Source organism: Ustilaginoidea virens, chromosome 1, assembly GCF_000687475.1.
Source record: "Ustilaginoidea virens chromosome 1, complete sequence".
Lineage (NCBI taxonomy): Eukaryota > Fungi > Ascomycota > Sordariomycetes > Hypocreales > Clavicipitaceae > Ustilaginoidea > Ustilaginoidea virens.
The window spans coordinates 5,212,551-5,239,635 of NC_057316.1; the positions used below are offsets into that span (position 1 = coordinate 5,212,551).

The 27,085-nt window shown below is 55.4% G+C and overlaps 10 protein-coding genes across 10 annotated transcripts; 3 read left to right on the forward strand and 7 right to left on the reverse strand.

Moving 5' to 3' along the window:
• Nucleotides 1-456: 456 nt before the first annotated feature.
• UV8b_01187 (uncharacterized protein) lies at nucleotides 457-1,530 on the reverse strand (the record flags this gene model as incomplete). Its single annotated transcript, XM_043138685.1, has 1 exon — nucleotides 457-1,530. The coding sequence occupies one exon, from the start codon at nucleotides 1,528-1,530 to the stop codon at nucleotides 457-459; it is 1,074 nt and encodes a 357-aa protein (XP_042994619.1).
• A 602-nt stretch (nucleotides 1,531-2,132) lies between these two features.
• On the reverse strand, nucleotides 2,133-7,534 carry UV8b_01188 (uncharacterized protein; the record flags this gene model as incomplete). The annotated part of the gene is made up of 4 exons (XM_043138686.1): nucleotides 2,133-3,476; nucleotides 3,549-3,824; nucleotides 3,896-7,213; nucleotides 7,463-7,534. 4 exons carry the CDS (start codon nucleotides 7,532-7,534, stop codon nucleotides 2,133-2,135), a joined length of 5,010 nt encoding a protein of 1,669 aa, XP_042994620.1.
• Nucleotides 7,535-10,295: 2,761 nt separating this feature from the next.
• UV8b_01189 (uncharacterized protein) lies at nucleotides 10,296-11,664 on the forward strand (the record flags this gene model as incomplete). Its single annotated transcript, XM_043138687.1, has 4 exons — nucleotides 10,296-10,620; nucleotides 10,682-10,797; nucleotides 10,867-10,951; nucleotides 11,039-11,664. The coding sequence occupies 4 exons, from the start codon at nucleotides 10,296-10,298 to the stop codon at nucleotides 11,662-11,664; spliced, it is 1,152 nt and encodes a 383-aa protein (XP_042994621.1).
• Nucleotides 11,665-12,251: 587 nt separating this feature from the next.
• Nucleotides 12,252-13,547, reverse strand: UV8b_01190 (uncharacterized protein; the record flags this gene model as incomplete). The annotated part of the gene is made up of 1 exon (XM_043138688.1): nucleotides 12,252-13,547. One exon carries the CDS (start codon nucleotides 13,545-13,547, stop codon nucleotides 12,252-12,254), a length of 1,296 nt encoding a protein of 431 aa, XP_042994622.1.
• A 300-nt stretch (nucleotides 13,548-13,847) lies between these two features.
• Nucleotides 13,848-14,635, forward strand: UV8b_01191 (uncharacterized protein; the record flags this gene model as incomplete). Its single annotated transcript, XM_043138689.1, has 3 exons — nucleotides 13,848-13,887; nucleotides 14,101-14,230; nucleotides 14,446-14,635. 3 exons carry the CDS (start codon nucleotides 13,848-13,850, stop codon nucleotides 14,633-14,635), a joined length of 360 nt encoding a protein of 119 aa, XP_042994623.1.
• Nucleotides 14,636-14,771: 136 nt separating this feature from the next.
• UV8b_01192 (uncharacterized protein) lies at nucleotides 14,772-16,535 on the reverse strand (the record flags this gene model as incomplete). Its single annotated transcript, XM_043138690.1, has 3 exons — nucleotides 14,772-15,943; nucleotides 16,032-16,397; nucleotides 16,466-16,535. 3 exons carry the CDS (start codon nucleotides 16,533-16,535, stop codon nucleotides 14,772-14,774), a joined length of 1,608 nt encoding a protein of 535 aa, XP_042994624.1.
• Nucleotides 16,536-18,815: 2,280 nt separating this feature from the next.
• Nucleotides 18,816-19,494, reverse strand: UV8b_01193 (uncharacterized protein; the record flags this gene model as incomplete). The annotated part of the gene is made up of 2 exons (XM_043138691.1): nucleotides 18,816-19,319; nucleotides 19,441-19,494. 2 exons carry the CDS (start codon nucleotides 19,492-19,494, stop codon nucleotides 18,816-18,818), a joined length of 558 nt encoding a protein of 185 aa, XP_042994625.1.
• A 538-nt stretch (nucleotides 19,495-20,032) lies between these two features.
• Nucleotides 20,033-20,551, forward strand: UV8b_01194 (uncharacterized protein; the record flags this gene model as incomplete). The annotated part of the gene is made up of 2 exons (XM_043138692.1): nucleotides 20,033-20,064; nucleotides 20,152-20,551. 2 exons carry the CDS (start codon nucleotides 20,033-20,035, stop codon nucleotides 20,549-20,551), a joined length of 432 nt encoding a protein of 143 aa, XP_042994626.1.
• A 664-nt stretch (nucleotides 20,552-21,215) lies between these two features.
• On the reverse strand, nucleotides 21,216-22,313 carry UV8b_01195 (uncharacterized protein; the record flags this gene model as incomplete). The annotated part of the gene is made up of 2 exons (XM_043138693.1): nucleotides 21,216-22,118; nucleotides 22,290-22,313. 2 exons carry the CDS (start codon nucleotides 22,311-22,313, stop codon nucleotides 21,216-21,218), a joined length of 927 nt encoding a protein of 308 aa, XP_042994627.1.
• Nucleotides 22,314-23,246: 933 nt separating this feature from the next.
• On the reverse strand, nucleotides 23,247-26,609 carry UV8b_01196 (uncharacterized protein; the record flags this gene model as incomplete). Its single annotated transcript, XM_043138694.1, has 4 exons — nucleotides 23,247-23,455; nucleotides 23,589-25,886; nucleotides 25,964-26,160; nucleotides 26,263-26,609. 4 exons carry the CDS (start codon nucleotides 26,607-26,609, stop codon nucleotides 23,247-23,249), a joined length of 3,051 nt encoding a protein of 1,016 aa, XP_042994628.1.
• Nucleotides 26,610-27,085: the final 476 nt, after the last annotated feature.

A 27,085-nucleotide genomic window follows, 5' to 3' on the forward strand; every position in this document is an offset into this window, starting at 1 on the left:
TCTGAGCATCAGGCTGGCGTTTTATAACGTGTGGGATTTGCTGTCTCCTTGCAGAGACAGGGAGGGCTCGGCTTGGTTTTCCGAGCTTTGTACGAGTACCGGAGGTAGCCGTGGATTTTGCGTCGGGGGGGGGAACATTCATCATGGAAAGCGCGCATTGGTTGGGGTTGGGGTTGGGGGGGGGGGGGGGGGCGGAGGCCATGTTCAAATGCATCTTTAATCAGCAAAGAGGGCAGATATGCCATGCCATCAGACCCCGGGTGAACCGTCGCCCGACAACCGACAACCGTAGGTAGTAGTACGCTTTGATTGATTGACTTTTTTGATTTAGTTGGTCCGGCCTGTTCAGGTGATGCATCTTGCAACAGTAAGCGGCCGTCTCCGTTGGTCCCATCCTCGAGGAGTCGGCGGCGCCGACCTCTTTGGCCGTGGGGAGCGACGAGGCCAAAGCGTCAGTCATCCCATGTTGAGCGTGTTACCCGCGCCCCGGCGGTTGTCGTCCTTGAAGTCGTCCCACTCGCGCGCCTTGTACGTCTCCCTGTCGACGGCGTCCGCGTCATCCTCGTCGACCTCCCTGGCGGGCGGGTCGGTGCCCCCCTCGAGCATGTTGCCGCGCCTCCTCTCCTCGGCCAGGTACTCGTCGATAGACATGGTCGGCAGGTTGTGCCCCGGGCGGAAGACGCCCCTCGCCAGGTCGGCCCGCGAGCCCACCAGCGTAAACGGCTGCAGCGGCCGGCCCTGCCGCGAGAGGAGCGGCCCGCCGCCCCTGCCGACGACGCCGGACCCCCCGCCACCGAGGAAGGGCTCGTCCAGCCTCAGCGAGGCATCGGGGTCCGCCGCCGCCGCCGGATGCCGCGGCTCCTCGGCCGGCGCCAGGGCCAGCATCTCGGCCTCCCTGTTCAGCGAGTCCAGCCCCTCAAACGCCTTGTGCGTGTGGTACGCCACGTCGGCCAGGTAAGCCTGACGGACGGGCTCCTCGTCCCCGTCCCCGTCCGCGCGGCCCGCGTCCTCCTTCAGCGCGGCCAGCCTCCCCCGCAGGTCCCTTTCCGCCCGGAAGCTCGCCACCTTGGCCGCCCGCCGGGCCGCCGCGTCCCCCGCGGCCGGCGCCACGGCAAACCCCTCCTCGTCGTCGCGGTAGCGCTCGAGCAGCTTGGCGTACGGGCCCGCCACCAGGCCGTACCCGTCGACCAGGGCGAGGAACCGCTCGTACGCGGCTCGCGCGGCGCGCAGGACGAGCTTGCGCTGGGCCGGCCCCGCAAACGGCGTCCGCTGCACCAGCTCGGCCACCGTGTAGTTGGTGGCCAGGTACGGGAGCGACGACGTGGCAATGTCCTCGACTCCCTCGTTGGGGGAGAACAAGGCGAGGGAGCCTGTTCGGTCCAAGACGGAGGCGTATAGAGAGAGCACGGCGTGCACTTCGGCGGCGTAGCTTGGGCTTGTCGCGTTGGCGGCAGACTCGAGAGCTCGCCGTCGGCTTTCGGCTTCTTGGAAAAGGGCGCGGAGCGAGGGCGGCTCGTCGGCGGAAGCCATTGTCGTGGCGGCCACGTGGCAGGAGCTACCTGTTTTCGTTTCCTTCTTGTGTTATGAGGGATGAGGGATGAGGGATGAGGGATGAGGGATGAGGGTGGAGGGTGGAGGGTTGAGTTGGTTCTTCAGAACTTCATACAAGCACGGACAAGACTGAGCGAGTGGCAAGGCGCGAGTCTTATCGATAAGACCATACGTACAGTACAAGTACAGTACATGCATCTCCTCAGTGCCTCCCTAAATACGAACCACCAGTCTGTCATTCATGTCACCTGTCACCCAACAGCCCTCACTGACGGACCATGCAAAGGCCATTCATTCTCTGCAGCTGCCTGCCACCTGATGAAGCAGCAGCTATCCATGCAACCATCAATGATGTAAGCAAAAAAAGACGCCCAGCATTCAGCCTGGCGCGGCCCATCCCGGCCCCAAGGTGGTACCTCCAGCCCCCATTCGATTCGCTCTTGTCATTTCCCACACGGAGTCCTCTCGCCCAAGCTATAAAAAGAAACAGCAAATGTATACACATGAGATGGATTCAGCTACTCTTGGCCATCCCGGCTGAAAACAAAACAGAAAAACAAAGATAAAAAGACACCGTGCCCTCAGTCATCGTCTATCTCGAATGGATCGTCGCTCTCGTCTTGCATCAGCGAAGAATCATCGTCCACGATAATGGGCCGCTTGGCAGCAGCAGCTCGGCCAGGCCGCGCTCGCGCAGCAGGCTTGGGTCTCGGAGCAGGAGACGGACCATCATCCATCTCATCATCCGAGTCCACCTGCGCGATTGCCTTGGCACCCTTGCCGAGTTTCTTGGCGGCATACGCTTTCGCGGCAGGCGACAACGTGGTAGCCTTGGGAGCTGGAGCTGCCTTGGGAGCTGCCTTGGGAGCTGCCTTGGTCTTCTTCGGTTGGGCGGCCGTCTTTGCTTTGGAGGCAGCAGCAGGCTTGGCTCGTGGCTTTTTCTTAACATCCACTAGGCCGCTGTCTGCGTCTACCGAAGTCGAAGATGCAGTCGTCTTTGCTGCCCGATCGACAAGCTCGTCATCCGACATCTGTGCATCATCCTCATCCCTGGTGGCCGTCTTGTGGAGAGGAGGTGGCTTGCTAAGAAGATGGTCCGTTTCCTCCTCATCTTGACTGTCCATGTCTCTCGCTGACGTTGCAGGCTTTGGCATTGGTTTCTGCGTTTTGCTTGACTCACCGCTGCCCTGGCTTGCTTGTGGCTTATTCATGGAAAATAAGCCCACTCGTCCGCTGCTTTCGGGGACCGTTGACTTGGAAGTGCCCTTAACCATGGAGCCAATGTCCCCCAGCGTGTCGTCGTCGTCGTCGTCGTCTTCGGCGCCAGAAGACATGTCGAACAATGTCGTTGCCTTGGAAGCCGCAGCCCTCTTGGTAGGTCGAATGACCTCGAGCTCATCTGATTGAGACTGCGAAGCAGGCAGAGACCGAGACTGAGATGGCTCACTGGCCTTGGCAGCTGCAGGTTTGTTCCGACTGAGCGCCATGAAATCGTCATCGGAAAAGTTGTCCGAAATGGCCACCAAATCTTCATTGGGCTCCTTCTTTGCTTTCAAGCTAAACATTTCAGCAAACCTTTGAGCACTCTTTGTCTCGAGCTTGGGTCTTGGTTCTGCCTTGGCCGCTCCTCCCTTGCCTTTGGCCTTTGGTTTCTTCTCTGGAGCATAGTCGTCATCGTCTTTCGCCTTGCGGTTGCGACCCGCACCGATCTTCTTTGACACTCTTCGCCCCATACGGCGGATCTGGGTCTGAAGTTCCGCTTCAAGAGCCAGTTGAGCATTCCACTCCACCATGAATTCGTCCAGATCAGCACACCACAGGTCCTTCTCACTCTTGGCCAGCAAAGTCGAGTGTTCCTCCTTCTTCGCCGCAATGGCGTTGTTTAATTTTTGCAATCGCTCCTCAGTGAGCGCCCAGATTGGCATCTGTTTCGGATTCCTGTGATTAGTTCATCTTTCCGCAGCTATTGGTTGCTCCGTCACGAGGAAAAAACTCACCGAAAGCAGATAGTCATAGTCTCGAGCACCACCCGCAACGGCAGCATCCTCATTCTCGTCATTTTCGTCATCCGATTTGCCTATTTCGTCTTCTGTCGTCTTCGTCTTTTGGCCACCAGGAGGAAACGCTTCGTACTTGCGATCTCGAAGCTCTTGTACCAGGACGGCCTTCTTCTTCCTCGCCACCACCAAATCGCCGTCATTGATTTCCCGAATGAAGCGTGCTTGGTTCTTGAGTTTCCGATAATCTGCGTGGTATACACCGAGCCAGTATTGCTACGGCATTTGTCAGCAAAAAAAGCAAATCGCACTTCGACTGTATCGAATCATAAACACTCATTCTTCACCTTTCGATCAGTGTACATGCCAAGCCGATGAATGTAGTATTCCTCCAAGATGTCCTCAACCTTGTCGTATTTTCGAATTTGACCCCTCGTGTCAAAAGCAACCAGATTTGACGTGGCAACTTGCTTCGTGAGTTTGAACCGCTCCAGCAAACCCTCTTCCAGAATCTTGGGCATGTGCTTCTCGTCCACCATGATTTCAAAATGGACGGTCTTGTGGTCGTTGAACTCCTTGTAGTCTTTGATCCAGGCGGGGCCATCGACACCGCTAATCACCTTTTCGAGCCTTGCCTTGAAGTCGTCTGTCCACATGCGGATAGGCAGTTCAGTAATGATAATCTCGTTGGCATTCTGTTCATTCTGGTAGGCAATACCATTAAACTTGTATCGATCGGGTCCTGCGAGCTCAGCGCTGCCCTTCCAGCCACGAAACCAAGGCGTCATGGTTTCAAAAGGTTTCTCCTCGGAATCCTTCTCATCTATGCGACCCATGCGGCGTCTGAGGTTCTTGACGATATCTTCTGGATGGTAGTTGGGAATGTTGGTGCTCCATCCAGTGCCGATACCATCAGCACCATTGACCAGCACCATGGGAATAATGGGCGAGTACACCTCTGGTTCGATGCGCGCGCCATCCTCATACTGGTGCTTGAGGCTGGCCTCATCTAGGGGTGAGAAGATCTTCTTGGCGAACGGTGCCAGACGTGTAAACGTGTAACGGGGACTAGCGGCGTCGGAGCCACCAGCAAGACGGGAACCAAAGTTGCCGCTTGGTTCGAGGATATTGATATTATTGGAACCGACAAAGTTTTGTGCTAAGCCGATAATGGTCTGCTGCAGGGAAGCTTCGCCATGATGATACGCAGTCTGCTCAGAGACATAACCAGCAAGTTCAACGACCTTTTTGTCCTTGGTCAGGTTTCGTTTGAAGCAAGCATAAAGAACTTTTCGCTGACCGGGCTTCAATCCGTCAATCACGGACGGGATGGAACGCATGTTGTCAGCCATGCTGAAAAGGATCAGTTCCTTGCTGACGAAGTCTCTATACGTGATTTGCTTTGTGGAGTGATCTAGAAAAGTACCGGGAACGAAGGCACCCAGCCACTCTTTTCGAGCATCGGCCTTCTTCTTGGAAAATACCAGATCAAAAAGCTCAGCTTCTTCTGGCTTCATGGTCTCGAACTCCTTGAGATGTTCGTCTAGATTTGTAAAGTAAACTTGCGCGTCCTCATTGGAGCTCGTACCCAAACCCTTGAAGTACTTGGATTCCCACCTCGATAACTCTGCCTTGTGGACTTCCTTCCACTCCTCGTATTGTGGCTGAGTGAAGAAGGACTTGAGTCTTTGGGGCTTTTTGGGGTTGGAACCTTGCCAAACCTTGACAATCGGTGTGATGAACTCCCTGAAAAATTCCGGAATCTGGAGCAGGGACGGGAATTGGACCTGCAGAAAGTTGATGAGAAGACCTTTGATGTGGCTGCCATCATGATCTTGATCTGCCATAATCATCAAATGGCCATAACGAAGGCTTTTGGTATCAGTGTACACCTGTTTGTGTTTCAAACCAAGAAACTGCTTGATATTCTGAATCTCTTGATTTTTCGTGATCTGATCAATGGACGCATCTCGGACGTTGAGTAGTTTACCTCGTAGGGGAAAAACGCCAATACGGTCGGGGTCAAGGATTGCTCGTCCAGACACGGCCAAACCCTTGGCTGAGTCACCTTCAGTCAGAATGAGTGTGCATTCGTGACCGCGCCTGGTACCAGCCAAGTTGGCTTCGACGAGTTTGGCATTGCTCACTCTTGCTCGCTTGCCCCCATCACTCTTGGACATCATTTTGTCGGCTTTTTTCTGCGCAAAGTCGATGATGTTCTCAATAGCTTCTGACTTGGCAATCTGTTTAAGGAAAGCGTCGCCAAGGACGCACTTGCTGCCAAACTGACTGGGTTTGGTCGTGAGCTGTTCCTTTGTTTGCGACGTAAAGGCGGGGTTATTGACGAGGCAGTTTACAAAGATGAAGATGTGGTTTCGCAGATGACTCTGCTTGAGAGAGTGTCCCTTTTTCCTCTTGTCGAGAGTTTTTAGGAGGTGACTTGTAATCTGATCGGCCACATAGTTGACATGCGTGCCACCAGAGGTAGTAGCGATGGAGTTGACAAACGAGACTTGCTGAAAGGTTCCGTCAGACACTGTGAAGCCCACCTCCCAACGGGGATGTGTCTTGTCCTTGTCAATCTCGACAGTGCACGTTGGATTCCCGCCTTCCTCTGCAGTTCGCTCGGCGGCGATAGACTTGGCGTAAAGATCACAGTATGCTTTGAAGTCTTTTATTTTGATCTGCTCTCCATTCAGGAAGACCTTGACCGAACGGATGGTTCCCGCCATGTCGTAGACTCTGCGAAACAGGAGAGCTTCCAGGTCGTCATCGATGCCCTCCGTCATTCCAAAACGGTTGTAGTCAGGCTTGAAAGTGATTCGTACGAAATCGGCCGATTTGTTCGAGGTTATCTTGGCCTTGTGCATCTTTTGCATGTTGTCGGTCCAGGTCTGCTTGTATCTTTTGCCATGCTCGCTGTCTTGAAGCTCAATCGTGAATTCGGTGCTAAACACGTTGCAAAGCTTGGCACCATAGCCGTTACGTCCACCGACAGTCTTTTGCTCCTCGTCATCAAAGTTGGAACCGGCAAGGAGGTGGCCGAAGATGAGCTCTGGGATGTACATCTTTTCCTTCTCGTGAAGAACGATGGGTATACCCTTTCCATTGTTTTCAACACTGATCTCGCCGGATTCGCGATTTATCGTGACCTTCATTTGCGTCATGGACTTTTCACGTTGCGCATTGTCCGCGGCGTTGACCAAGATTTCGTCAAAAATTTTATAGAAGCCGGGTACAAAGGTGATGTTCTTGAACTCCATTTGCGATGCTGCCTTGTTAAACACCCATACTTGCTGGTCTGTTTTCTCGACTGAGCCAATATAAGTGTCAGGTCGCTTGATGATGTGCTCAAGCTGAGTGAGCTTTTGGTATTTCTCTGTGGCTGTTTTGGATGATTTCGACGCTGGTTTCGCTGGTTCGTCGACTATCACACTGTCATTTTCAACCTCGGCAAGTGGTAGGCCGCTAGACTTCTTGATGGGAAGCGCGTTTTTCTGCTTCTTGGAGCTGGGCGGCGTGTGGGAGAATCCAGACGAGTTGCCGCCGAAGAGGTCTTCATCGTCACTTTCTGGCTTTCTGCGTTTCGCCGGGGCCTTTGATTTGAGAGTCGTCTGTACCATCTTCTTTGCAGCAGGCTTGGCCAGTGCCTTGGTCTTTGATTTCTGATTGTCACGAGTCAGCAAGACGTTTGGTACTGGGGTGGTGTGCAAGCGAAAGGGCTGCGTTTTCGGGCAACGAAGCTTCCGCCACAGGTGTTTGTTGAGGTTCATGAGCAGATTTGGCGTTTGGACAAGAGGAACGAAAATGCAAGTTTGAAAGTGGAGGGAGGAGGGTGGGTAGACGGGCTCGCGCGAACAGCTGGTTTCCTGAAATTGGCCAGTTGGCGGCTTAGGTCTTGTAAGGAAACTCACTTTCATGGGGACAAAGTCATCAGATTCCTCACCCAGACTGAAGGCGGGATCGGACATGACGTCTGAATCCATTTTGAGGCTATTGCATAAGCGCAGCTGCACTTGGAATCTACCGACTCTGCCGATTCAAGACAACGGATTGAACATGGGACATGAGATTACAGTTGGCGCAGGAGAAACAGTCCAGTAAGCCGGCCGACAGTGAAGAGGCGAGGTATTTTACAATCAAATAGGCTGTCGGATCGTGCTCACTTCCATGGCCTGTCGGATGGCAAAGCGGCTGTTTTCGATGAGGTGTTTTTGATGTTGTTGATGTTGTTGTTGTTATTGTTGACGTTGCAACGGAGGCCACTGGCGCGTCAACATGAAATTTGACGCGACTTCCCCTTTGGTACGGTACAGTACAATACAGTACAGTAATGGCACGAGGCACCGAGATGCGGCGCCCCATCAACAAATTAGCTTCAACCCTTGCATTTCTGTGCATTTGGCATCTGAATGCATTTGAATGCATTTGAATGGGCTGAAACTTTTTCGAGCACGCCCATCTGGCATCCTCTGAGTTGACAGCATCGGATCCACCGATGTCGGTACATCACCTCAGGCTCTGGGGTCCAAAATGCAATCGAGATATTCCATCTTGACTAGCGCTCCCCTCAGGTATTTGTTCTCGAGATAGCTCCCTGCCTCAAGACAGGCCCCAATCGGCGAGGATATGTCTGGTAGTAGATGGCCAGGTGCCATCGCGTATCCCCTCTACCAGACAGTGTTTCCCTTTTTTTATCAATCGCAAGACAGCTCAAATCACCAAGAGGTGTACTCCGTACAACTGCTCTAACTGTGTTTTCCTCTGTCTTGTTAAAACTGACGAGCGGATGACTGTCAAGTAAGCTCAAGATTGGCCCTCAAGTATTCATTCGTCTGTGCAGCATATCCTTCTACTGGAGCAACCCCAAAGGGACGAAATGTTGGCCGACATTTGATATTTTTTCTCGTTAGGATTGCTCTACACGACTCGACGACTTGTTGTATTGCTTCCATGGTCAAGATACAGAGCTCCGTCGTCGTCAGCTTTGTCTCGCTCTGCCGTGTGTTTGTCATTGTGCAGTGCAATCTGTGTTTGGACTTGATTCCTTTCTTCCCCCATGGATTTTCGAGATGAAAATTGCAGTTTGTATACTTTCACGTCTTGAACCAGGAATAGACTGTGAGCAGCACTGTGTTTTTCGACATGAAACTGACCATGGGCCTCGAGCCACGAGCCACGAGCCTCGAGCTTCGTCCTCCCCCGGAACATTTGCAACTTTACTGGCGACATTTTCCTCGGGAAATAAACACGGCCCTTGCTGGCCAATGGAGTCGGATTCCCGGACTTGTTTTCCTGCGTTAAAGGAATCATGAAGCGAATAGTCCACTGAAGAACAAAACCCTGGCATGTTTTCTTCGATGGAACATTCAAGACGAACATCTTCGGCTCTATGCATGTGCTGTGCAACCAGGCATCGCGTTGCGGTTTGACAAGGGGCACAGGCGTAGACAAGGGATTGAATGACGTGCCTTTATGTTCTACCTTGGGAAATGCCAGCATATCGTGCTGAGCAAACTTGCCTCCCGACACTTATCCTCCTGGGCCCGTCTTTGTTGCCGCCCAACAGAAAAGCCGACGCGGAGCAAACATTGACGACGCCCGGATTACAGTCAAGCTTCTGCCCAACTTGCGTCATTTAACACGGACGGCATACACACGCATGAAATCCGCCTCAAGGCCGCAAGGCCGCAAGGAGAAGAGGAAAAAAAAAAAATCTTACGCGTGGGCCATTATGCGTCTACCCGCATCATTCACCGTCAAGAGAGGGCACGACAACCTACCAGGCTTGGCAGCCTCTTCGGCTTCAACCAGCGTATAATTGGATGCCAAGCCCATGAATGCAAATGTCGTCGAGACATGTAGAGTTGTTCATCGGGCGATAGGGTCGATTGGGCGATCCCCTCCATTGGTCATTTCAAGCTTGCCATATGTCTAGATACATAAGGTATCCGGCTAACGAGGAAAGACGTCCCTAGATTCAGCTGTGCTCCACGGACACATCCAGGTATCACACCTCGGGATGAAGTCGTGGGATTAGGCGGGGCCGTTCTCTCTCTTCCCATCAGATGTCTCCCGTTTCAGGCACGCTGATTTGGCAGTCGAGGGTATCAAAGCCAGGCAAACCCGCCGCAATGACTCTTGGCTAGTCATTGACCTTTGGCCTTGTTGTCGGGACATTGTACTGTCCCACGTTCTCGAGAGATACAGAGCGTGGGAAATGAAACGTTCCGTGTGGAAGTGCAGACCTACACGCCCAATTTCATTGTCATTCACCACCACCGGCCGTGACCGTTTACTTTGCAACACTTGTATCCATCTGGTACTTCTGGGAAAAGCCCACTGCAGGCCAATCAATCATACCAGCCCTCGGCGTTTGTTCCCCAGATTCAGCTGCCGTTGTTCAGTTCAAGACAAATTATAAAACCTGGGCTCCTTCGAAGGCCAAGACGAGGCTGCTATCTCTTTCTCAACGCCCCCCCCCCAAAAAAAATAACGAAATAAAGAAACAATATTGTAAAAGATACGACAACAGGAACAAAAAGGACAGCCAGGGTTACAAGGTATGCTCACGATCGACTGACGCAGAAGAAAGGGACCTACGAGAGACACAGAAATACCACAAGGTGAATACGGCTTCACTGCAAACGATAGCACGTCTGCACACACAATATCTCGGGGGCTTGCCAGAAAAAAGCTGGCCATGGTTAACCGCTCGAAAGCAACTCCCCGGGGCATTTCATCATAATGCTTCCTATTGAACAACTTCTCAATCCCGTCAAAGCCTCCAGGCACGGCAGAGACGCCTACAGAACCATATTACCACATAATATAACCGGACCGCAGAGTGACGGAAGCAGCATGGCCCAGCCTCTGAACGGTGCCTCGCCAGCCACTGCGCAAAGTCCAATCAACTTTCCTCCCTACGAAAGGATAGACGACCAATCAGTCCAACAAGCCAAGAAATACCAGATAATACAGTTTGGCAGGATAAGCAGCAGCTGCGAGCATATTCCATACAACAGCTCCAAGAAGGACTTTTTCGCCAAGACTGGCCGAGAATGCATCCAAGGTTTGCAACCTGTGCTTTGCTTCTTCCTCTCCCGGACCGTGGCTGATGGGCAGGCGGACAGCGTTTAAATACAATTTCCAACTCCCGGGGAAAGCAAAAATCTACACCGCCATGTGGGACTATAGCACAGGCTTTGTGCGGATGACACCCTTCTTCAAATGCATGGGATATGCAAAGGCAAGTTCACCTGGATCCCTGGCGACCTTGTTGCCGATCAGGCAGGCTAAGCGTGTAGCGTATCTGCAGACAAAGCCATCGCAAGTCCTTGACAGGAACCCCGGTTTGCGAGATGTTTGCCCCAGCGTCACAGGTGGCGCGGTGGTTGCTCAAGGTGCGTGATTCACCGGGCAATTCCAAAGGAGGGGGAAGGGAAAAAAAAAAGAACCAATAAACCTAGGTTGATTAACAGTAGTCATAGGTTACTGGATGCCTTATACGTGTGCTAGAGCGCTGTGCGCGACGTTCTGCCATGAGATTTCTGGCGCCCTGACTCCCATCTTTGGTCCCGGCTTTCCAGCAGACTGCGTTTCCCCGGCTTCGCCATACTTTGGTGACATGGTCATCAGCCAACGATTGATCCTGGATGCCAAAGCCCAAAAGTCCGTCTTCAGCAAGCATTGTGCGAGCGTTGACGGCGGGAGCCATGGCCTGCGGCGAGGCCGCGCAAACCACAATCCTTGCACTAGGGACCCTCCGTCTGCATCCAGCGCCGAGTCCGGTGGACCACACGACCTAGGTGAAGCAGCGCACGATGCCGAGGCCAAACCGACGCGGAAACGAAAGCGCACTTCTTCGGAGCAACAGGGCCAAGCGCACCGTCGTCCTCCAAAGGCGGTGGCCAGACGCTCGCCCATAGCCGTCTCGAGTTCAGCCCTCGGGGTCAGTGGTCAACCGGAAAGTACTGCTCCCGCCTGCTTCAAAGAGGACTCAACCCCACAGAACCTAGAACAGGCAACAAGGCACAGGCGCAAGGGAAGAGAGATGAAGCGGGATGAACCTGTAGACCAGCAAGCACAACATTCGCCCCGGGGCGGCAAGTCTTGAGAAGGGGACTTTTCATCTTACCACGATGAAGGCCTCCAGCGAGAAGCTAAACGAATACGATAATGAAGGAGACGTCCGAGGAGCAAGAGCAGGAGAGATAAGCTAGCTTCCAGGCCCTGGCCGGCATTGGGGGGGATGTCGAGCAAGTTGGGGCGTTGGGCAATCAATCATCGCCTGTTGAGCACGCGAGCCTGCACAGCGATGAGAAGGCCGCGAACCCCAGCTTAGCCAGATACATACATATATATATATATGTAAATGAATGAATAAATCTTCCAGACACTCTAGTGCCCCTGGAAATCACATGCAGTGTATTCGTCGGCTGCGCAGAAAGAGCGCAGCAGCCCTTTGAAGGTTTTGAGCCAGCACGAACACGAAACGTATCCCATCCATCTCTCGTCTCTCCCCCCTTCCTCTCGCCTCTGCACCCCCCCCCCCCCCCTCAAGGGCGGACCAGGAGCAGCACACCCCCTTGTTCGCACGCCAAAAAGGCACGTCCACGCCCATTTTACCCATATCGAGGGAGGAGAGTGTGGTGTTTCTTTCCCCCCCCCCCACACTCCCGTGCCACACGCCCCGTTCTCCCGTCAGCCGCCTTGCCTGGCCGCCAGCTCGGCCTTCTTGGCCCTCTTGAACGTTTCAACCCAGCCCGCGGCCCTGTCGTTGGGCAGCACGTAGATCCTCAGCAGCCCGTCCACGACCTCGACCTTGCCGGTGCCCAGCACCTTGAGCAGCGGCACCCTCTTGCCCAGCTTGAGCACGCCCCCGTCGGCGGTTTCCACGTAGCACGACACCCCGGCGAGCGTGTACGCGCCGCGCCTGTCCCACGGCAGCGGCAGCACGTACGACAGGTGGTCCCCGAGCGTCTGGCGCTCGTCAAACGCCCTGATGAAGTCGGACTCGAGGTCCTCCGGGTACAGCAGCAGCGCGGGGAAGGCCAGGCTGCTGCGCGGGTCGTCGGGGTCCGGCACCAGCTCCAGCTTGGCGCCGCCCATCTCGGGCGGCGGCTGCCCCTTGGTCGTCGTCCTGGTGGCAATGTTGCGCGCCTTGAGCGCCGCCCGCAGGAGCTGCTCCCGGCGCGCCCGCACGGCCCGCCGCTCCGCCTCCCGCCTGCTCCGGTCGCCCAGCTCCCTCGCGCGCGCGGCCACCTCCCGCGCCGTCTGGCGCAGGGCCGCGTTGCCCGCGTCCAGGGCCAGGCCCCGCGCGCACACGGCGTCGGCCTCGTCCACCCGCCCGACCGCCAGCAGGGCCCGCGCGCTGCGGTAGCACGCCTTGACGTTGGCCGGGTTCAGCCGCAGCGCCGCCGCGCAGTCGGTCCAGCAGCTGCGGAAGTTGCCCAGCTCCAGGTGGCAGGCGGCGCGGTTGACCAGCAGCGCCTCGAGGACCGCCCGCTGCGACGCCACTTCCTCCCCCGGGCCGTCCGCGCCGTCCACGCCGTCGGGGCTCTTGGTGGTTTCGCCGCCGGCCCGCGCGCGCTCCTCCCGGGCCAGGATCTGGATGCCCTTGGTGTAGAACTCGCGCGCGTCCACGTAGCCCCGCACCTTGAAGCACTCGTTGCCGCGGGCCTTGAAGTCGACGCCGTTCTCCAGCGGCGTGCCTTCGTAGCTGAGGGCCTGGAGCGCGGCAATGTCGTCGTTTTCCTCCATCTCGGTCATGAAGAGGGGCGACTTGTTCAGATCGGCCATGATGTCCTCAAAGGTCTGCTTCTTGATGGCCGGCAGCTCTGGTTTGGTCGCTTCGGCATCGTCGTGGCGGGCAACGGCGTCATCGTCTGTGCCGGGCGTTTCTGCCGTGGTGAGCTTCGCCATCGCGTCAGCGGTTTCTGGAATCTCCGTTTGAGACATGGGTTGTTTTTGTTGTGCCGTGGTAGGCTGCTCTTTCATGGTGGTTTGCTCGAGACCCAGGTCTGATGCTGCCTCAACAGCCTTGCTTGACCATTGCCTGAGAGGGGTTTCAACTTTTTTTCCCTAATTTTATTTTTTCTCGTTTTACCCGTCGAAATGCATAGAGCGCCCGGGGCGAGATTGTCGACGCCAGCTGCACGCTTCTGTCGTCGTCCAAATCCTTTCCAGACTTTTCCAAAGAACAGCGCCTGGTCGTGCTGAGAAAATTGCAACAATCACCGACGGAAAGAAGGAACAAAAAAGAGGGCAGTGTCCCACATCGCAGAACCGCCAACCGAGATGCAACTACGATTCTGGCTGACTACACCAGACAATGAATGTATGGAAGAAGAGAAAAGAAGAGGAAGAAGGAAAAAAATTAAAAATTAAAAATTAAAACAAAAAAAAAAGTGTGGCGCCACACATGATGCGACGTAATTGGACACCTTAAACTGCAATCTCTCTTCCCCAGCGTCTTTTCTTTGGTTTCTTCTGTAAAGGTTTCATCTGTTGAGGGAATTCTTAAAGTGCCTAACCCCGATTAGCACTCCAGGGCATTTCTTTATTTGCGCGCCCCGGATACGCAGGTTCTCTGTAGATCACTGGGGTTCGAAACCACAGCCCTCAGCACCCAACACGCACAGTCACCAACTTAGCAAGGGCTGGCAACTGCTGCACCAGAGGTGTGACACCACACTCACCGAAGCTTTAATGGACTTCTTATACCCTCACTTCCGTGCCTTGTCATTAATAATTCCCACATGCTATTCATGTCTAGGTACAATATGTATGTACCTGTCTGCCTCTTTATTTAAGGGAAATGAAAAAGATGAAGAAAAAAAAGAAGAACCCCCAAATAGTGATTACACTTCACATCATGCTGCTCCAAAACGCCCAGTTTATGCTATGTACCAACGTCAATCAAAAAGTCTGCCTACAGTGGTGTATCTTCAAGACAAAACTCGCATTCGCCCCCTCCTCTTTCCCTCACATTGACTCGATACATCAAGGTTCCCAACCAGCTGATAGCGTCGGATTACTCCTCAGAGCTCGCTCGTGGGGACTGTGAGGTTCTGGTCACCCCCTGAACGGGAGTGCCAAATTAGTCAAACCTTTTGAACAGCAGCTTGGATCCAGGTGCCTTTTCGAAGCACGCGTCCATCCCTCCTCCCCGATTCAATCATCTCGGCACCCTCAACAGACAAGTGGCTCACGAGGAATGGTTTAGCGTCTCTCCTCCTCATCCGATACTTCAGACCTCATCGGAGCATATTCACTGCAAGGTGACGTCGCGGTAGCACACTCTTCGGACTTGTCGGCATTGTGCCTACGGGGAACGCAAAAGCACTGCACGGAGCCCATGATGGCGGCGACGACACTTCCATACCATGCTATAGCGGTGCAGTTGATTGTGCTGCCGTACGTGTAGAGATATCCAGCCACCGGAGGGGCAATCATGCGACAGGCGGCACCGGCACTGGCAGCCAAACCATTGACCTTGCCCAAAGCGCTGGGTGACGGAGTGGCCTCTTTGATGAGGATAAGAAGTAATGGATACAGCGTGATTGAGAGCATGTTACGGACCGCAAGGCAGGTGTATATGGCGGGGAAGATGAGAGCTGCGGGGACGAGGAGCAAGAGAGGGACAATCGCGTACACGATGGGGTGCAGAGCAGTGACAATGAGAAAAAGCTTGTACACACCGACCCTCTCTGCTGCAATGGGGAAGATGACGGCCTGCACGAACAAGGCAATGATGCCGTTGACAGCCATGATCATCCCGACATCACACAGCGAGAGTCCCAGGCCGCCGGCCGAGTTGAAGATGGACGGGAGACTTGTCGCGCCGTCGCCATTGTCTACACGACGTTCGTCCTCGAAGAAGATTGGCATGAGATGATCATATGTCATGGAATGGTAGGTGAAGATGGACAAGGCGACAATAAAGCCAACAACTTGTGGGTTCCAGACTTTGGTCAACAGACCGTCCTTTTCTCGGGTGGCCAAGTTGGCCAACTTGTCTTGTTCATGCTCGTCGTGGCAACTCCGGAGAGTTCCATAAGTTTCGGCTCGAAGATCCACCGCAGGGCGCTTCATGGCATCTGAAGTCTCGATCAGTGGAGTCTCTTCCGAGACATAGGTATCTGCAGGCAACAGCATGCGGGGTTGCATATCAGGGTGAGTCTCCTCGAGCAGAAAGAATCCCAGCGCTATGCTGATGAGGAGTAGGATGGCGCATAGAAGATTGGGGAGGAGATACGGGAAGTCATGGAACAGAGAGCCTTTGGGAAACACGCCAGGCCAAGTTCCGTGAGGATTGGCAAACGTTCCGCCAATGCAAGGGCCGATGATGGTTCCGATGCTCCATACGAAGGGCATGACGGCAAATGCGCGAGCTAATGTCAGGGGGGGGCGGAGGGGAAAGTCCGGGTTCAGTATACATTTCGGCCAAGCAAAGAGGGACATTCTTGTAGAAACACTTACGTTCGTGTTCGGGTTTGGTGACAAGCTCGCCGACCATTGTTTGAATGACGCCGATGTTACCGTTGAGAAGACCACCTATGGCTCTTCCGAGCAAAGCTATCCAGATATTGGAGGCAAAACCCACCATAATCATGCTGAACATGGTACCCAGGCATCCCAGCATCAACACGGGCTTGCGGCCAATACGATCAGACAAGCCGCCCCAGTACATACCCATGAGGGCCTCGGCGAGGGAGAAGGAAGAGATGAGGAGCCCGGCGTAGAACGAGGCATCTTCCTGGTTGCCGATTTGGAACTTTTTGACGAGAGCCCAGGCATAGGGGAAGATGGAAGTAAGGGCGATAGGTTCGGCAAGACGAACAATCGCTGCGGCCGTTAGTCGGGCAACGCCGATGATGAAGCAGATGGAATCAGAAGAAAAGGGCCGTTCATACCTAGAAGAAAAAGTTGAAGGGTAGGAAAGTCATCCGGGTTGCGAAGATGGACCTGCTTCGTTAGGGCCATGCTCTTGGCCTTGTGGTGGGCGCTTACAACAAGCCACAGGCACGGACAGATTTCGGGTGGTGCGATATTTGCCTGCCCTTTGCCGCGTTTGTTTTGCCGTCAAAAATTCGGTATCTTTTGCAGCGGTTGTGAAGCGAGCACTTGACGATCAAGTGGAGGGGAAAAACACTATTCTGGTTCTTGGTGCCCCCCCTTCCCCCACCCTCCCAACGGAAAGAGGAAGAGAATTGAAAAGAAAAGAACAAGCCAACACCGCGCAGGCAGAGAACCGCCTCGGGGTGGATTTGTCTCAAAAGACTCTTCTGCAAAGTGTTTGCAGGATGGGGACTTTGAGCCAAGAGAGAAAAGAGGCTGTCGGCAGCAACAAGGTGGCAAAGGATTACCAAAGGAAAAGCGAAATGCCAGGGGAGGGGGGGGAGGGGGAGGAGAGGCGAGATTTATCAACACGGGTTGGAGAAGATTGTTCTAAGCCGGCCGGGCCATCGGTGGGTGGCTGCAGGAGGAAGCTCGGCCCAGCCCTGGTGGCGTTGGTGGAGCCGCGCCAGACCCTTTGCCGAATCCTGGTGCATGTCTGTTGCATGTCTGGTGCATGTCTGGTGCATATCTGGTGCATGTCTGGTGCATGTCTGGTATATATCTGGTGCATGTCTGCTGCATATCTGCTGCATTTTTTGCATGCACGCAATTGATGATGCACGTTGAATTCGATGCCAGCACGGCGTCTAAAGCGAAACAAGCGATCAAATGGCCTGTGGGGCTGCCAATGGGGCTGCCTACCTGGTATGAGGCTGCCTATGGGGCTCGCCTGCGGCTGGAGCTAAGCGGTGCAACGTGGGCTGCTGCTGCCAGTGGGAATTTCCCCATTGCCACCAGGCACGTTGCTCTCCTGCTTTCGGAGAGCACCAGGCTTCTTTAAGCGGAAAGCTCAAGCACTGTACCTATGGCAACATTATCTCAAACGTGTTTTTTCAGGCGGCAAGTTTTGCAGGTCATGCTTCACGGTGGGTGATGCCGAGCCTCGTTAGTTACATTTACTTGCCTGTCGGGCATTTGCACCTGGCGAGGGCGGCAAAGGTGCCGTCACATGATACATCACATTCGAGACTCGAGAGGTTCCATCGTTTGCGAAACCGGGGCCGAAATTTCTACCAGCTTCTGCCGATGGGGGTCCTGGGGCCTCGACACCCGTCAACCAGACTGTTTCCATTCATCCATATCCATCCCTTGGACGCCTGGCACCATGCCAAGGCTGCGTCTTCTCTCCCCCACGAGCACGCTCGCTCCAGCCCTCGATAACTTCCTCGGCCGACATGCCACGGTTGGGCATGCAGCCCGTGAACATGTCGTGCACTTGGAACGGGAGACGCCGGGACACGGTACGGTATTGATCTGACGCCCCCACATCTGCAAGCCGGCCCTACAGTAATCACGATAGGTGGTGGGTCATGGTCAGTTAGCCTCCGTCATCGCAGCTCGCTTGCACAAGCGCCCTTTGAACAGGGGTGGCTTCATCAATCTATCAATCTGGTTGGTGGTGCGCGCACGGCCCCGGGAGCGCTGGTGGCAAAACAGCCACGGCCCGCAAATTCCCAGCTTTGGGCTAGTGCTAGCCAGCTTACGGAGTAGTTGGTTGGTCGGCCGCACATTGAAATCATAAACGGAACATGACGTATCCGCCGGCTCCGGAAGGAAGCAGAGCAAAGAAACAGACTGGTGCAACAGACTCAAATCAAACTTGGCATCGTCAGTTTCCCTTTCGTGTACGGAGTATGCAGCTACGAGTCCAAAGCCCCTTGGGGGCCAAGGAGCGAGCGAGCGTCTTGTTATTCCCTCTTTTTTTTTTTTTTTTTTTTTTTTTTTTTTTTTTTTTTTAAATTTACCCAATGGGCTCATCTTTCAACTAGCGGCTGCTACACTACACGGTGTGATGATGGCCTCAGCTTGAAATTGCTCTTTGTTCTTGTGTGTTTTTGAACCAATATCGCTGCTTCTCACCTGCGAGCCGAGCTAGTTTCAGCCAGGCGTCAATAGCTACTCCCCGAGTGCGGCGCTTGACGAGCCTTCTCCAGTAACCTGGGCCTCCAGCCACTCCTACCTGGAACCCCCGTTTACGATGGGGAAATATCGTAGGATACCACGCACGGAATTGTGGCATGGGTTAAGAAGCATCACCCCTCCCGAACCCCCAAGTCTCGTGAAGCCATCATCCCAGCCATCATCCCAGCCAGCATCCCAGCCAGCATCCCAGCCAGCACCCCAGCCAGCACCCCAGGCAAGCCATCATGCCCCCATTTCTCCAAGAATGCGCATGTACTGCTCCGCCTCCCTTTCCATCTCCTCCCGGGTCCTAGCCCTCCGCAGGGCATCCTCGATGCGCGGCATCCCGCCCCCCGGAACGGGCCGACGGTCTCGGTCCCACAGCGCGCCTCCCACGTTCCCGTCCTCGCTCGCCATCCGGGCGTAGATGGCGTCGGGCTGGCCGCCGACATCTCCCTCCTGCCGAGGGATAACGTGGACGTGCAGGTGCGGAACCGTCTGCCCCGACTGCGGACCGTCCTGCACGGCGACGGTGAAGCTCCCCGAGAGCAAGTCGCCGGGCCTGGGGAAATACCTCGTGGCCAGCATGCGCTGCGTCAGCTGCACCGCGCCGAAGAGGTCTGCCGTCTCGGCGCGAGACAGGTCGGTCAGGCGCAGGTGCTGCCTCAGCGGACACACGAGGACGTGCCCGGGCACCAGCGGCTTGAGGTTGACCAGGGCAAACGAGTGCTCCGTCGTGAGGAAGACCTGCAGGCCGAGAGTCTGCTTTCAGCGTGGTCTGCTTCTGCTTTGCCGAGCTGCTTACATTGCGGGGGAAAGGGGGGGAAAGGGGGGGAAAGGGGGGGGGGGGGCGTCTGGCCGCGTTTACCTGCTTTGTGACCTCAAACGGGCCAAAGTGTATCGTCCTGCCGTTGGCCGCCATGGCGCCGCGGGGGTGGCCTGACGAGAGGGGCCTCGCTGCTGCAAAGACGGGTTGAAGAAGCCTTTGGCACACGCGCATGCCTGATTCCCGACACGACAAAAGCTGGGGAGCTCGGGTTCAGAGCCAGCATCTACCCATCCGACGGATCTTTGCAGACGGCAAGTCGCGGGGGAGGAGGGAACTCTGCAGCTGGGCTAATCGGACGCCGGCCTCCCGGTGACGGACGGGTGGGCTGCTGGTGCGCTATTGACTGGAATCGGCGCCAAGGAATTACCGAGTAGTCGAGTCTGGAGACTGGGGGATACCGACGTCTTTTTTTTTTTTTTTTTTTTTTTTTTTCTTTTTGCCGAGCCGGTGTGATGATGAACGACGATGATGGCGATGGCCAGCCGGGCAGGTACGTACTCTGGGAGTTTGCTTGATTCTCCACAGCACACCAGACACATGCACTGCCTATGCCTTCATCCCTGCCTTCGACGCCCTCCAGTCCCGCCAACCCAACATCCTCAACCGCCTCGCCTCGCCTCGCCTCGCCGCCATGCTCTCCTTCATCCTCATCCAAAACCGCCAGTTCGTCCCCCCCCCCCGAACCCCCCAGCCGCCGCTCCCCCTGTCTAATCAACCCCCCCCTCCCCCCTTCCCTTTTCAAACGGCCAGGGGCAAAACCCGCCTCGCCAAATGGTACGCCCCCTACAGCGACCAAGAAAAGATCAAGCTCAAGGGCGAGGTCCACCGCCTCGTCGCGCCGCGCGACCAAAAGTACCAGTCCAACTTTGTCGAGTTCCGCAACTACAAGATTGTCTACCGCCGCTACGCGGGCCTCTTCTTCTGCGCCTGCGTCGACACCAACGACAACGAGCTGGCGTACCTCGAGGCCATCCACTTCTTCGTCGAGGTGCTCGACTCCTTCTTCGGCAACGTGTGCGAGCTCGACCTCGTCTTCAACTTTTACAAGGTCTACGCCATCCTGGACGAGGTGTTTCTGGCGGGCGAGATTGAGGAGACGAGCAAGCAGGTCGTGCTGACCAGGCTGGAGCATCTGGACAAGTTGGAGTGAGACGGCGCCCGTCGGTCGCGGCCGGCCAACCTGCTCGGACCGGGCATGTCCGCGCTTCAACAGCCCAGGCCAGGCTTGCTTGGGGGCGGTAATCCGTCTGTGCTCGCTCGCCAAAAAGGGCTCGTGATTGAGGGCGTTTTACTGGCGTTGCTGCTGGGCATGGAGTGGCCGGAATACCACCAGACATTTCGCTGTTGCCATCGCGCAATGTCGGGTTTGCCCCTGGCCGTGAACTGTGAAGAACTGACTTTCTTTCTCTCTTTCTTTCCAGAGCATAGTGTCATAAAGTGCATTGCTCATGTTCAGGATTGTTCAATCATCATGCCGCAGGGAGCCCCCAGGGGGGGGGGGGGGCTAGACTATGATTTTGATTCTTCTATTCCCGGGTCTCCAGCAGAGAAAGTCTGGCAACGTCAGATCACTTGTAGCAAAGAACAGCTTTACCCCAAGCAGAGGGACACTTGCAGCGGAGCATGCGTCCTTTGAAGCAATCACCATAATCTAGATGCTTCACAAGAGAAGCAGCACGTGGCAGCTTTTTGACACGAACGCTCTGTCAACGTAAAGTGCATCTGCTAAGCCGATCCCATCACAAACCCTCGAAAAGAACCCGGGGCGAGTCCAGTTCCCCCCCCCCCCCCCCCCCACTCTCGCTCTCTCCTCGCTACCTTTTCTTCAATGCTGCAAACCTCCTCTCCAGATCACTGATGTCTGGAACTGCCCCATCCGGCTCGGCCCTTCCTGCAGCTTGCGCCATCTTGCCATCAGGCTTCAGCTCGACCGACCCGAGAGTGACTTTGGGGTGGATATTTTCCGTCGTCCTCCGCGGCGGCGTCACCGTGACTGGGCTTTTCGGACCAGCGAGCCCCCGCGGGGGTGTCGCCCTGTCCAGCTCCTCGTCCCCCTTTGCCAATCTCTTCTCTCGCGTCCGAGGTTCCGCCAACACCTTTTGCTCCGCTGAGCCCCCCGACCGCGGACCATGTTCATCCTCGTCATCATCATCCTCCTCCTCGTCGGAACCGCCCATCAGTTCCCGCGGCGGCGGCGTGGTCGTCGTCCCCCTCCTTGGCCACGCCACGCCGTACGCTCTGGCAATCTCCTCCAGGTAGCCCTGCACGAGCTCGGGCTTCGGCGGCTCCACGCTCAGCTTCCTCACGACCCTTTCGTTCACCTTCCCGCCCGCGTTTTCCATTGCCGCCATGACAAACTCCTTGCCGTACTTTTCCCCCAGGAGCTGCCGCACCGTGCCCAGCTCCTTGATCTCCGTCTTGGGCGCCGCGTAGATGATGCTCTTCACGGCTTCTTCGAGGCCCGGGTCGCATACGGGGCCCTCCATCAGCCCGGCCCGCGCTATCAGCAGCTCGCAGTACAGCTCCAGCATTTCGTGCAGCTCCGTCGTGATGTCGGATCGGATGATGTTCTCGACCCGGATGGTGGCGGAGTCGATCTTGCCGGCTTCCAGGAGCTGGGCCATGGCCCGCTGCTGAACCTTGGCCAGTTGCTCATCGCGCTTCTGGACCATGCGCAATCGCGCAATCGCCAGCTTCAGCTGCACCTTTAATCTCGTCTGCGTCACCCACGGAGGTTAGCGCCTGGTCCGCGATTGGCCTTTCCCGTCGAGGTTTTGGCAATCCCGTCACTTAGGTAGGTAGGTAGGAGGTATAGTTGACATGTGATGATCAAGTAGCGGGGTACGGAGGAGTAAGTACATAGCAAGATGGAATGTCCAAAAGCTCACCAGAATAGACGTTGCGGGGGGCATGACGGATGAAGGAGCCGGGATTTAAGCTGGGCGGTATTGAGATATGCAGCGCAAGGGACTTTCTGCGTCCGGCCGGTGGTATTAAAAGCAGCAAAAGGTGCTGGCACTTGTTGGAAGGATGACGACGCCTTGGCCTGGGGCTAGCAACTCGAAGTGCAAGCTAATCTGGTCTGGTCTGGTCAGTCATGTTCAATGTTTATTTGACGTTCCGATGCAGGTGGTGGTGGTGCCTGTTCGGAGGGGGGTGTTGAAGGGATAAATAGTGGGGGTTCAAGATTAGATTAGCTCGAAGAAAATCAACCCTCCTACACAACACATTTTGGCCCCATGGTCAGTGGAATGAATTCAGGGGCCACTGCGCCCAGCCCCGCTGCGACCAGACTCCTCCACCCCACCCCTAGGCTAGGTAGGTAGGTATGTATGTCTGGTACGGAGTACATGTGTTTTCATCAGTGCTGCTTCTCACAAGCATCAAATGATTTGTATGGATATAGCTCGCGGTCGCGTCGATGGATGTTTGGCAGTCGCGATTAGATTGATCGACGCATGGGCAGATCGGTCGACAGATCGATCGATTGATTGCTTGGCGCGCGGGCCGGTCGACACCAAGCAGCGGCCACAAGTGGCCCGACAGCAAGAGGCCCAAAGGAAAAGAGGATATTCATTACATTGCAGTAGGGCAGAAACGGAAACCACGACAAGGAACCGACAACGCCGCCGTGCCACAGCTGCAGCTACGGAAAAAGACTCCTAAACAATTGATCCTTTATAGCCGGGTAACGCCTGTATCCAAAGCCTCTCTCGGTTGACTTTCTCAAGGTGTTCCAACGTTCCAAGGTGCATGCGCAAGCACACGTCCTTCTCTAGCGCGTCCCTGGCCGTCTGCGAAACCAAGTTGAACCCGCCCGGTGGCAGTGGCATGTTGAGAGGGCATCAATCCATGTCCGTATCTTCAACAACTGGCGGCACACCATCCACAGCCTCTCCTTGGAAAACTTGCCCCCCTTCGTATGTGACTCGCCGCCACCCGCATTCTTCGCTGCTGTCCTTGATCCATTCCATGGTCGGGAAGTAATGATCGTTCTTCTTCATCGTGATGACCCACGGCACACTATCAAAAGTGACGGCTTTGAGGCAGAAATCTGTTGCGGCTCGGGGTTAGCCGTCGAATGCCGTCTGCAAAGGAGGGAAGAGGCTAGAGGGGAGGGGAAAGGATCCAAAAGGAAAAAAAAAAAAAAAGGGGGGGGGGGGGGGGAAGTGATCCACAAGACTTACAGGTGTTGTCGGGAATCTTTCTGGTCGCGGCGATAAAAGTATCCAGGTCAGGTGTAGGCTCCCCGTTGACGTGCGTTATAAAGTTGGTAGGCGCCACTCCATACTGATAGGCTGGAGATCCGCGGATTCTGCTCGACACGTAAACCTCGCTGTGAAGCTTGCTGATCTGCTGGCGAACGGCTTGATGAGGCCGATGCAGAACAGCGCCGCAGAACGAGACAGCATGATGCGTCTCGATGTCGTCCGCTGGCACCGTAGCCAGCTGAAGACGCACTTCCTCGCACTCTCGTACAATGACGGCATCCAAGATTTCGTTTGTGTACATGACGTCAAAGTCCGAGATTGTCGTGCATACCTTGCCGTCCAGTGTCAAGATGATGTCCCCTTCTAGCAAAGAGACGGGCTGGTCGACTCGTTCAAAGGTCCTCTTGCTCACCATGAAGAGCTGGTGGTGCGATCTGTTGGCCTGCGTTACCTTCTTGATCCATTCGTCAGACACCCCCATGACAGATGCTTGCGACATCTGAATGGCACGAAACTCAACCGACAAGACGCGTAACCTGGGGGATTCGCCACTTTGAATGGTGGAGATGACGGGGAGGAGCGTGGGCGTCCCTAGTCCCAGATAGTACTCCTCGTCGCGCTGGCTGCATGGAGATCGCTCGCCGAGATAGGAGAGCCACAAGGCTTGAACGGTGCCGTCTGGGGCCACCAAAACACCGCTGTTGCACGTAGAACCAAGGTTGCTGTCGACAGTGATTGCATCCACGTTGACGGCGCGGTAGCGCGGAGCCCCGCTGTTGGCAGGAATCGCAACCGCCGTGATTTCGGTCACCGTCGTGGCACCATGCACGACACGTCCGATCCTGTTGTGGCCCAGGAAGTACGTTTTGGCTCCTTGGGTGAGATGCTCGCTGCTCAGTCTGGCACTCTTCACCGGGGCATCGACCAGAGCGGGGTCGTACTGAATAATGGCATAATTCTGAAGCGGGTGCAAGAACACAACCTTGCCTTCCACGATGATGGAGTCCGCGATGGTGACGGTGATGTCGCAGAGATCGTAGGGAACAATGGCCCGAGAGATGAGAACGAGACCTTTGTCGGCGTCAATGACGAGCCCCATTCCCCATCGCCGGTTCTTGGGGAACCCATCCAGCTTGACCGGCATGGTGCAGTTCACGTGGACAAAACTTCGAATCAGCTCCGCAATGTCGGGGTGAGGCATGTGGTCCAGCTCGATGAAGGAGGCTGAGCGTCGCACGGGGGGCACCGGCGGCAAGGCTTCTCCCAGGTCGGTAAAGTCCCACAGGCCGCTTTCGTCATTGCGGACAGCCTGCTTCATTTTGGATGACCAGTGACGATCCACGTACACGACGGTGGTGTTGAGCGTGTGAAGATCCCTCAGATGCTTGTACGTGACCACCACTCTTGCTTTATCCGGGATGCCCTTCAAGACGTCGATGAAGGCGTCCAGATCGGGAACTTTCTTATGATCGATGGTCTGGATAACCCAGCCGTTATCGGTGTTATCAAACCTAAACGATCCAGCAGATTCGCACACGTACACGCCTTTGACTGCCACGGCATAGAGACGGGCCTGTTGATATGACAGGTTGTGGAAGCTGGCACCAGCCACCGAGACGAAGCGGTCGGGAGTGATGCTGTGCAGGTCTCCGACCTCAATCTCCACCTCGACATCTTCACCACCTCGCTGAAGCAGAACATGGATTTTCTTGCCCACGTTTGAGTCCATAATGTCGTCCAACTTGATGAACTGGGTAATGAGTTCTCCGTTCACCTTGACCAGGACGTCGCCCTCTTCGATTTTGCTGTCGGATGGTCCAGAAGCCAGAACAATCTCGGCAACGAGCATATTCGTCTCGTTGGGGAAGGCCTTTCGAACCTCTGCCTCCCATGCGGGAGTGAGGCCCAGTCTCCGACACTCGTCAAAAGGTTTCAACAGGAACTGACACTGAATGTCACCCCGCGTGACCGGTTTGCCTTGCTGGATGCATTGCAGTGCACGCAAAGGTCGATCCAAGGGCAGAAAGTAATCGGTCGAGGCACCGTCGGAGCGGCCACCAGCTTGCAGTGCAACGGCACATCCGTCTTTGCTGACAACCGGGCTGCCAGAGCTGCCGCCGCTGGCAGCAGCATTGGCCTGGTAGTAGCATGTGTTGAAGTCACTATACCCCTCGCCGTATTCTGGGGCATTTCGGTCGAGGCGGCTGATGACGCCTGAGAGAATGCTGAGCTTCTCACCCGCGTCGTTACCGACGACTCGGATCTCAACGCCAACTGCACAGCCACTTATTAGCAACTCAACTTGAAGCACACAGGCTGGTTCATAACTAAATAGGGAGAGCAAGGCGAACCTTTGGCCTGATCAGGTCTCAGTTCTAATCCATCTACAAGCATGTATTTGATTGCCTTTGGGTCATAGCGCAGAATGCCAAAGTCGTGAACGGGGTCGCGATAGACTGGGTAACAATCAACTTCTTCGTGATTGTCAAAAACGCAATGGCCCCAGAAGGGGCCCGCGCCAACAACGTGTCTGTTTGTCAAGATATATCTGGGAGTGCGGTCAGCAATCGAGAGAAAACCTTGAATCGCAAAGAAGGGAAAGGGGAGGGGGGGGGGGGGGGGGGGCGATTCGGAGAGATAATGGACGCACCCTCGTTCAGGGTCCACTACAAAACCCGTGGCCTCGCTCGTCAAGGCAGAGTCCGTGTCGAAAGAACAAGTCTGGCAGAAGCGAATGGCAACGACGTTCCGCACAACTTTCTGGATGGTGTCCTGCCATTCCCCCAGGCTTCCCGGCGTGCCAACGTACATGGCCGCAGCGGCGTGGATATGTTCACCCAAATCCGACTCGTCATCATATTCAACCTCGTCAACAACATCGGGTGTGTTGTCTCCCGGGGAGAGCTTGCCGTTGACGGCGCGTTTGGCAGGAGGAGAGTTGCGGGGCGAGTAGGCCGCCTTTCTCTTGCTTCTCGTCGAGGCTGCAGTTCCGTTCATGCTGGGCAGACGCGCGGTGACGGCTTGCTCCACGTCTGAACTTTTTTGCAACGCAAGAGGCGGAATCAGGAGATGGCCGCAGGGAAATCGACCTCGGGGTTGATATACAGCCAAGCGACAAGGATAGAAAAATCCTGGGTGAGCTTCTTCGCCGCTGGGGACACACTTGGTCAACAGCGAGGCCGGAGTGTCGCTCAACCGGGGTTCCGTTCACTGCAGCTCGTGCTTCCCGTGACGACGTTGGCGGCCACAAGGGGGTGACAATGCATACAAGCACGATGCGTCAATTCGGCAGTGCGGCAATGCGGCAATGCACTGGGGAGGAAAGGAAGAGGTGAGCGAAGGGCGGACAGGGACGGCTGGAGGATGGACATTCAGTCCATGTGATTGATGTGAGGATAGGAATAAGAGAAAATTGGAGGCTGCAAGGGTGGATCAGCCGGATGCCTGTTGTTGCAGCCAGGCCCATATTTTTC